This window comes from Cornus florida, unplaced genomic scaffold (genome assembly GCF_030987335.1).
Source record: "Cornus florida cultivar Cherokee Brave unplaced genomic scaffold, ASM3098733v1 CherokeeBrave_3.0.0_Hap2_Chr10, whole genome shotgun sequence".
Lineage (NCBI taxonomy): Eukaryota > Viridiplantae > Streptophyta > Magnoliopsida > Cornales > Cornaceae > Cornus > Cornus florida.
In genome coordinates, this window is record NW_026775580.1 from 97,424,264 (window position 1) to 97,433,687 (window position 9,424).

The window sequence follows — 9,424 nt, forward strand, 5'->3', positions numbered from 1 at the left end:
TACAAACTTGACCTTCAAACATACATCTTTTTTTGGAGCTGGCTGTAAAGGTGTTGCGGTCGGATCATCATGTTTACCCGGCCGGCGTGAAAAACTCGGACGACCCGTTGATCTGGCACTTGGGGGTGATATTGGATTGTGAATTGGGTCTGATTTTGATATCAATTATAACGGATGGATATTTGTCCATTTATTTAAAAATTTAAATAATTAGATAATGCTACATATCTATTAGTAAAAAATGAATGGTCTAATTATTAGAACTTTTAAATAAAAAAAAAAATTAGAAGAATATTCTTCTTCTTTCAACTCAAATCCGTGGACTCTATGATAAGCAATTTATCATTTATCATAATAATTGAGTTTAAATAGTTGTAATGTTACATTTTTCTGTATCTTGATACTCAATTATTTATCACTTTATCTCCATTCTAATATATCATTAGTGTGAACCATGAAATCTCACCCAGAACGTGTCTCAGTAAATTCATCCATCACTAAGGTAAAAAATATCGTTGATGCTTTTTTTAAAAATATATATAGTTGATGTTAAGCCTTGACCAAATGTACATTATTTGAAATTTCACTTATTTTCCTCATATATGTCCTTAATCACATCATTATGTCCTTTGTGGCTTTTTTTAAAAATATATATAGTTGATGTTAAGCCTTGACCAAATGTGCATTATTTGAAAATTCACTTATTTTCTTCATATATGTCCTTAATCACATCATTATGTCCTTTGTGGCTTTTTTCCCCCCCTAAATTATCTACATTTTGATCTTTAGGTTTCATGTTATAGATTTTCTTTAAAATCAACAAAAACTATATTAAAGTCTTTTTTTTTTTTTATCTCTCTTGTCTTTTTATTAGTCTCATTAATTAGGTAAACAGTCTCCACCGTTGGCCTCTTTAAAATAAACAAATTAATTTTTGAAGACTTTCACTTCACACCCTAGTCCTTGTTATGTCACTCTTTTTCTAGAGCAGATATTGCTATAGATATGCTCACCGAATCATCAATAAAGATAAGTACTCCAAAATTAAATGCATCTTATTGATTTATATTAATAAAGAATAACATTATTAAATAAAATAATACCGTCGTAGCATCATCTCTTAATCACATAATTAGTCTAATGTGTCTAACTATCGAGCACCTTATAAAAAAATCTTTACAATTATTCATTAAAATGAGTACCACTCAAATAAAAACTTCTCTAAATTAATCTAAATATTATATATATATATATATATATATATATATATATATATATGAACGAGGTGGCATACATGGTTCATATTTTTTTCTGTCATGGAGAATTTTATAACATTACTCGTTCCTTTAAACACCACGTTGAAAAAAAAAAAAACAGAGTTCTAGAGAGTTTGAATAAAAGTTTAACGGATTAAAGTTGAACACTTCAATTACCAGAAAGTTAAAATATCAGAATTGCCCTTCTCTTTTGACTCAAATTCTAGCTTTAAACTAATTAATTAATCACGCTATTTTAAAATATCGAGTCCAATGAAGGTGGTTGGGTCATCTTATTCTTACCCACGAATGCTCAATTTTCCATAAATCTGAAATCAGCTTAAAACACGCGTACGCTATTGTGGCACGTCGTCGTATCACCCTACGGCGACTTTTGCAACGAACCAGAGAAACAAGGAGGTTAAGAGAGAAGTCAAGTCAAGAATGGAGTCCCCGATCCTGATTTGGAATATAAAACTTGCCCAAATGTGAGGACTATAATTAAAAACCCTTTTGTGTTCAATTCATTCATTCCCTTCTATTCCTTCACTTGTCCGCACATCTCATCTCGTTGCATTTATAGCTTCCACTCTTAACAGAGTCCTTTCTCTCTCTATACATATAGAGAGAGAATCGGAGTGTTTTCTCTCTCTAAACTGGAGAAATATTGATGGGTACAGTGATGGAGTCTACAGGGGTTGAGGGTGCAAGTGGAGTGCAAGATAACTTGGAAAGCAATGAGATAGAGCTAACCAAAATTGGAATCATGAGAGACTTCATCCAAACTCAAAATCCCTCTGCAAAGGTCAAACCACCTCTCTTTCTTTTTTCTCTTTCTATTGATGTTTTTGTTTCCTGTTTTGAATTATTTGTTTTGTCCAATTAAAATTAATTGAATTTCTTCTGAATGTTTCTGGTTGTTTGATTACTAGTTACTCTTTCATTTTGGTTAATTGTGCTTTACAAACTATGAGGAACAAACTATATCTTCATGACACAACATGTGTGTGTGGATATGTGAATCCTCTACTGTGAAATAAACCATTATCCTTGGAAGGTAGTGGAGATGCCACTAGGCTACACAGCATTTGGTAACATAAATCTTCTTAATTTGTGTAATTTTTTTCCCCCATATTAATTCATGGATTTTGAGAACTGAACGCGAAACACATTTGAGGGGTCTATATAAAGACCATACTTTGCTTACTCAAATGATGATTAAGGTCAATCCCTACTCAAACTCAGCTAGGTTTATGAAGTTTTTTCTTCTTATATGCTTGGACATGCTGAGAAGTGAGAAGGCATTAGGTGTTGCACCCAATAGTATCATTCTTATGGGTTGCGGCTCAAATGACAAGCACACAGACACATACATTAACAAACAAATTTGAATATGAAAGAAAAATAAGTAGATGCTTTTCTTGTAAAAATATTAGTTTGTAAACAACTAAACATATATACACCTTTACAAGATATATCGATTGTAAGAAAATGACTCACCTAACTATTCTACTCCAAATTTTGAAGGGCATAATGGTAAAATTGTTAAGATACTTTCCATTTCTTTTTGTCCCCAAACATGAGCACGAGTCGATTCTATCCTTCACTTTTCTTTCCCTCCTTACGATAAAAGGGACTACGTTGTCGTTTCCTTTCTTTTCTTTTCCCTCATAGTTAGTATTATCTTTTCTTTTTCCACACAACTGAAATTTCAGCCATATAGTGCAATTGTAAAATATTGTCTGAGAATGTGGGTACAGGACTAGGGCAGCCACTTCATGTAAATTTTGCTGATGTCCGAACATTAGATCTCTACATGGTCCAGCCTTCCTGCACACAACATTGGAAAAGTGTAGTGCATTGGAAAGGTCAACATTGTGTACCGGGCTACCGACCTTGAACTCTTGCGTTCAATATGCCCATGTACCGCACGGAAAACACAGACTTCTTAGTAGTTAAATCAACATCCCTTTATATGTAAAATAAATTTTTATCCCGAAACTCACACATACTGATTCTACATTAAGGGCTTCACTGGCATATGGTTACCTGAATCAGTACTCTGACAGGCTTATTTTGTGTTGTGCGTGTGTTTTCCTTGGGATTGCAGGATGTAGATGATTTTATGATTAGGAGATTTCTGCGAGCTCGTGATCTAGATATTGAGAAGGCTTCCAGTCTACTTCTAAATTACCTAAGCTGGAGGCAAGCATTTATTCCCAATGGCTTTATATCTACATCAGAGATTTCAAATGAACTTGCCCAAAAAAAGATTTTTATGCAAGGACTGGATAAGATGGGACGCCCCATAGTAGTTGCCTTTGGTTCCCAACATAAACCTAGCAAAGGGAGTCTAGAGGAATTCAAGCGTACGTTATTGCATTTAATCCATATATCGTATTTGAAACCACATTAGCAACTTAATCTAATTTCAAATCTCAGCAAAAGCCACATTGATCAATCTTTCATTAAGCTAAATTGTCCTCTCTTTTCTCTTTTTTCATGTACAGGTTTTGTGGCGTACACTCTCGACAAAATTTGTGCAAGGTATATTATCTGTTTGAGTACATTTGATTTCTCTGTCTCGTTTTATTCCAATGGAAAACAGATATCTAGAAAATGGGACCTCAGTGTTCATGAATGAAAGAGCACATCATTGCAGTATTGACGTGGATAAGCAATTAAATTGATAAATAATTGTTAGATGAATGAGATGTGGTCGGCCTATCCATTTCTTGGAAACCTGCCTTGTGAAACTTAATGTTAAAGCCACATTATTTCATTTTGTTGGACTGTACAAGTAGTTAACAACAAAAAATGGATTTTTTTCTCCACTGGAAATGGTAATGCGATTTCTAGAACATTCTTCAAATTTACTTTATTTCATACTAAACTAAACCTAAGAGTTCCGTTTTAATTTTTCGTTGAATACAGTGGAAATAAGGTCTATTTTCTCTAATGTTGGAATATTTCAGCAAATTGACTTTATTAATACTTTATGGTATCTTTATCTGTCAGAATGCCGAGAGGACAGGAAAAGTTTGTCTGCATCGCAGACCTTGAAGGATGGGGATATTCTAATAGTGACATTCGCGGATATCTTGCAGCTCTATCGATCTTGCAGGTTTGAGTTCTCACCATATTTTGTATTTCATTACAGGACATGTCAAGATTTAGAAAAACACTCTCTCTAGGTTGTCTGAAGTATTCTTCCGCTAGTGAAAATTTTCTTCTGCCTCTGCATATTGAATTTAAAGTAGCAATATATCCTCTTTCAATTATAGGATGCAAATTTGACTCAAACCAGAAAATGCTTATTTTTGTAATCGGGTTGTTCCGTTCGCAGGATTGTTTTCCAGAGAGGCTAGGCAAGTTATTTATAGTCCACTCGCCTTACATGTTTATGACAGCATGGAAAGCTGTTTACCCGTTTATTGACAACAAAACCAAAAAGAAGGTAATTCTTTTTCTCTTTCAAGACAGACTACATCAAATTCTTGTAAACCTGGATTGCATTGCATTGATAGAACGTTTTTTTCCACTTAAAATATTATCAAAACTTGTGGTTTTCTGACCATAGACTAGAAAAAGATTCATATATTGTCTTTATATCTGATATGATCAGAATGACACTACAGCTGCTTAAAACAAATATGGTTCTTGTCAAGGCCATTATGGAACCTCAATTCAGTCATCAGTTTTGGTCCTTGAAATCAAAACAGAACAAAATGATTGTTCATACCTTTTAAATAAATGAAGGGAATTTTAAGAGAGAGAATTAAGATTGAGCAAGTTCGAATATGTCAAGAACATCATAGTTGCCCCATATCCAAAATGTTAGAATTTCATAAATTGAAGAAAAATTGGATGGTAACGACTGCAAAAAGCAAACACGTTTAAACGAACATATCTAGTCTACAAATCGTTGAGCATTTTTTTGTCATAAAGAGCTTATTCTAATATCATGTTTACCACATTTTTGACAGATAATTTTTGTTGAGAACAAAAAATTGAGACCGACGTTGCTTTGCGACATTGACGAGAGCCAACTTCCAGATACATATGGAGGCAAACTACCATTAGTTCCAATCCAGGACTCTTGATAAGCTGATCCCTGTTGTCTAGATTTCCTCTTGTATGGTCTACTATTACTAACTTAGCTTGATAGCTAGATATGTCACATTCATATATCAAGCAACATTGTTCCATTATTTGCCTCCAGGGTGTTCTACTATTACTTGACACACCATGTATTCTCTATCCATTGAATTGAATGTTGAAACTTGATATGAGTATACATTATTTGAAAAAACGCTTGTTTCCCTCCTAGTCATTCTAAAGACACATTGATAAAAACATAATTGTGCGGATTGTAGTGATGACATGGTATATGAGTTTATTAAATATTGACACGTAGTGATAGGATCTACTAAAATAAAGCATTTTTAGTTATGTAACACGATACAATTGGTTAATAGTACAAATAACGAAGTATTAAAGATGTATGAAAGTCTTTACCGTATCATTGATCTCCCTACAATAAATTCAAACTAGTTTTTTGACACTTCAATTTTCATTTGAGTCATGATATTTAGGCCATTCAGTTAGCTTATTTGTCAAAGTTAAACAATTAAGGTCATTAATTACCTAACTAGCTGTTTGCCTTAATTGTTTCACTTCTACAAATTTGAATATCATATAGGCATTATATAAACAACTTAATTGTTTCACTTTCACAAATCTGAATATCATTTGGCATTACCTATTAATAGAAAGCCAAGCTTCCCAAGTAGATATGCCCATATTCAAATCCCCAAAAAAAAATATCACTTTCATTTTCATATTAGTTGTTGGCTCTCCCATAATTTTATCACTTTCATTTTCATATCATTTGGCATTACCTATTGATAGAAAGCTAAGCTTCCCAAGTAGATATGCCCATATTCAAATCCCCAAAAAAAATATCACTTTCATTTTCATATTAGTTGTTGGCTCTCCCATAATTTTATAACATAACATGCAGTTGTTGGCTCTCCCATAATTTTATAACATTGACATGAGTCATTCTAGTTGTTGGCTCTCCAATAATTTTATATAACATAAAATATAGTTGTTGGCTCTCCAATAATTTTATAACATAACTATAAACTTGAAAGGAAGAAATATAGAATAAACTTTTTCTCTGTATTAGTACCCTATTCACAAGTTTACACGGGTTCTCTTTATAAGAAAGAATACACGCACATAATAAGCTGGCCTAATTAATAATTTCCTAATTTACAGTATTTGACCAATATTCTATTTACAGCAAATATCCTCCAAATATTATATTTACAGCTAATAATATTTGGTAGTATTACTACCGAATCTTTCCTTTTCAACACTCCCCTTCAAGCTGGTTTGAAGATATCCTCCATAGCCAGCTTGCCAATTAGTCTGTCGAACTGTCTTGTGGGAAGTACTTTTGTAAGCACATCTGCAACTTGCTCGGTAGTAGGAATGTACGGCATACAGATCAATCCTTTTTCGAGCTTTTCCTTAATGAAGTGTTTGTCTACCTCCACGTGCTTTGTTCTGTCATGAAGCACTGGATTATGAGCGATCGAAATAGCAGTTTTATTGTCACAGTACAATTTCATAGGCAACGGATTAGAGACCTTTAATTCATCCAATAGTCTCTTAATCCATTACACCTCACAAATTCCATGAGCAACTGATCTAAACTCTGCCTCTGTGCTATTTCTTGCTACTACATTATGTTTTTTACTCCGCCAGGTGACAAGGTCACCTCCAACAATGGTGCAGTAGCCAGAAGTTGACCGTCTATCAATAGCACTCCCAGCCCAATCCGCATCAGTACTTGCAAATGCCCACGGTTTTTTAACAGTAGACCTCTTCCAGGTCCCCTTTAGGTATCTGAGAATTCTGTAGACTGCATCAAAGTGTTCTCGTCCAAGTGAATGCATTAACTGGCTAACCATGCTGACTGCAAAAGCTATATCTGGACGTATATGTGACAAGTAGATCAGTCTTCCAACAAGTCTTTGATATTGTTCTCTATTCATAACTTCTTCATCTTTAGAAGGCTGCAGCTTAAAGTTGGGCTCAATGGGTGTCTCGGCTGGTTTACATCCCAGCAAACCTATCTCACTAAGTAAATTGAGAACATATTTACGTTGATTCACAAATATACCTTCTTTGGATCTAACAAACTCCATTCCTAGAAAGTATTTTAATGCATCCAAATCCTTGATCTCAAAGTCAGCTGCAAGTCTCTTTTTTAGTCTCTCCAATTATTCATTGTCATTACCTGTCAAGACTATATCATCCACATAGACAATTAACACTGCAACCTTGCCTTCTCTACTGTGTTTGTAGAACATGGTATGGTCAGCTTGGTTTTGACAGTAGCCACAATTCTTCACAGCTCTTTCAAATCTCTCAAACTAAGCTCTAGGGGACTGTTTGAGACCATAAAAAGATTTTTTTAGTCTACAGACTTTATTAGGTCCCAATTTTCCCTCAAACCCAAGTGGTAGATTCATAAAGACCTCATCCTCAAGATCTCCATTTAAAAAGGCATTTTTTACATCAACTGGTGTAATGGCCAGCTAAAATTCACAGCCAAAGATAACAAAATTCTGATTGAGTTTATCGTGGCTACAGGAGCAAAAGTTTCCTGATAATCAATTCCATAGGTCTGGATGAACCCTTTTGCTACTAGTCTTGCCTTGTACCTCTCTATGCTACCATCAGCTTTACATTTCACAGTAAAGACCCATTTGCAGCCTACTGTTCTTTTCTCCTTAGGTAAATCAACTATCTCCCAAGTACCACTTCTTCTAAGAGCATTCATTTCTTCTATCACTGCTAAGTTCCAATTCGGATCATCAAGAGCTTCCTGAATGTTTCTCGGGACAAACAAGTGTGAGATTTTTGAGGTAAAAACCCTATGAGTATGAGAAAGTTTTTCATAAGAAAGGTATTTGGTAATGGGATATTTTGGATTTGGATATTTGATTCGAATACCTTTCCTAACAACTATAGGAATATCAAGGTCTGATGGTTCTTGGTTAGGAGAAACAATAAGAACTGAAGATGAGTTAGGAACAGAATTACTTGTGATATCTGGAGGTCTAGTTCCCGGAGGTTGAGATTGATCATTTCCAAGAGGAATAGGCTGACTTTGACTCTTTTGATGAGGTATTCTCCGAGCATAAACCAGAGGCTCAGTATTGGGAACTTTAGTGCCCGGTTGTAGTGATTCTTCCCCTGTTTCAAATACAGTAATGTTTGGCACTATATGATTAGGGTTTCACCATATTGTTCCTAACTTTGAATTTCGGAAATAACATTAGGATGAGGTGAGGAGTCAAAATCACATTTGGTAAAGGAGTAGGAGATAAATTCCAAAAATTTTCTTCAATCACCTTATTCTCCCCCTGAAGAGAATTTTTGCGAAAGTAGGATTTATTTTTAACGAAAGAGACATCCATACTTGCATAAAATTTTCTTGTTTGGGGATTATAGCACTTATATCCCTTTTGATTAGAAGCAAACCCTATGAAAACACATTTTTCAGAGCATTCGGATAAGTTTAGAAATCTAGAGATTCTGAATTAAATGAATTAATTAAAATCTAATTAATGGTTCCATTAGTTTGATTGAGTTTTTAACTTGATAATGGTAGTGACTTGGGCTTGTTCACTTGTATATATATCAAATTGGGTTTATTTGGGGTTGTTTTAGAAAATCTAGAGATTTAATTACCGTGTTTTGATTAAATCTTATTTTGTTGTTTCAATGATCCAATTTAGTTTTTGAGTTGGTTTGTGTAGTGACCATACTATGTTGTCTAACATATATAAATTAGGGAAGAAGTATAAGGTTTTGGCAAATAAGTAGTACGATGACTCTTAGATAAGCAACAACTTTCACAATAGACCGATGAACAATCCAAACCTTGAAATAAAATAGGAAACAAATGTTTAAGATATGGAATGCTAGAATGTCCTAGTCTTAAATGCCAAAACATTATTTGTTCGTAAACAAAGTTAGAACTAACACTACTAAGGAACTGAGCCTATTTATTACTGGAGAAGTCCCCATCAAAGTAGTAAAGTCCATCTATTATCTTAGCACTGCCAATCTTCTTTCTCGAGCTCCGA

General features: G+C 34.1%; 1 protein-coding gene across 1 annotated transcript; it reads left to right on the forward strand.

The window, feature by feature from the left end:
- The first annotated feature begins 1,640 nt into the window (after positions 1-1,640).
- Positions 1,641-5,596, forward strand: LOC132276145 (uncharacterized). Its single transcript, XM_059777429.1, has 6 exons — positions 1,641-2,061; positions 3,367-3,625; positions 3,767-3,803; positions 4,275-4,380; positions 4,603-4,713; positions 5,243-5,596. Exons 1-6 carry the CDS (start codon positions 1,927-1,929, stop codon positions 5,357-5,359), a joined length of 765 nt encoding a protein of 254 aa, XP_059633412.1. The 5' UTR covers positions 1,641-1,926; the 3' UTR covers positions 5,360-5,596.
- Positions 5,597-9,424: the final 3,828 nt, after the last annotated feature.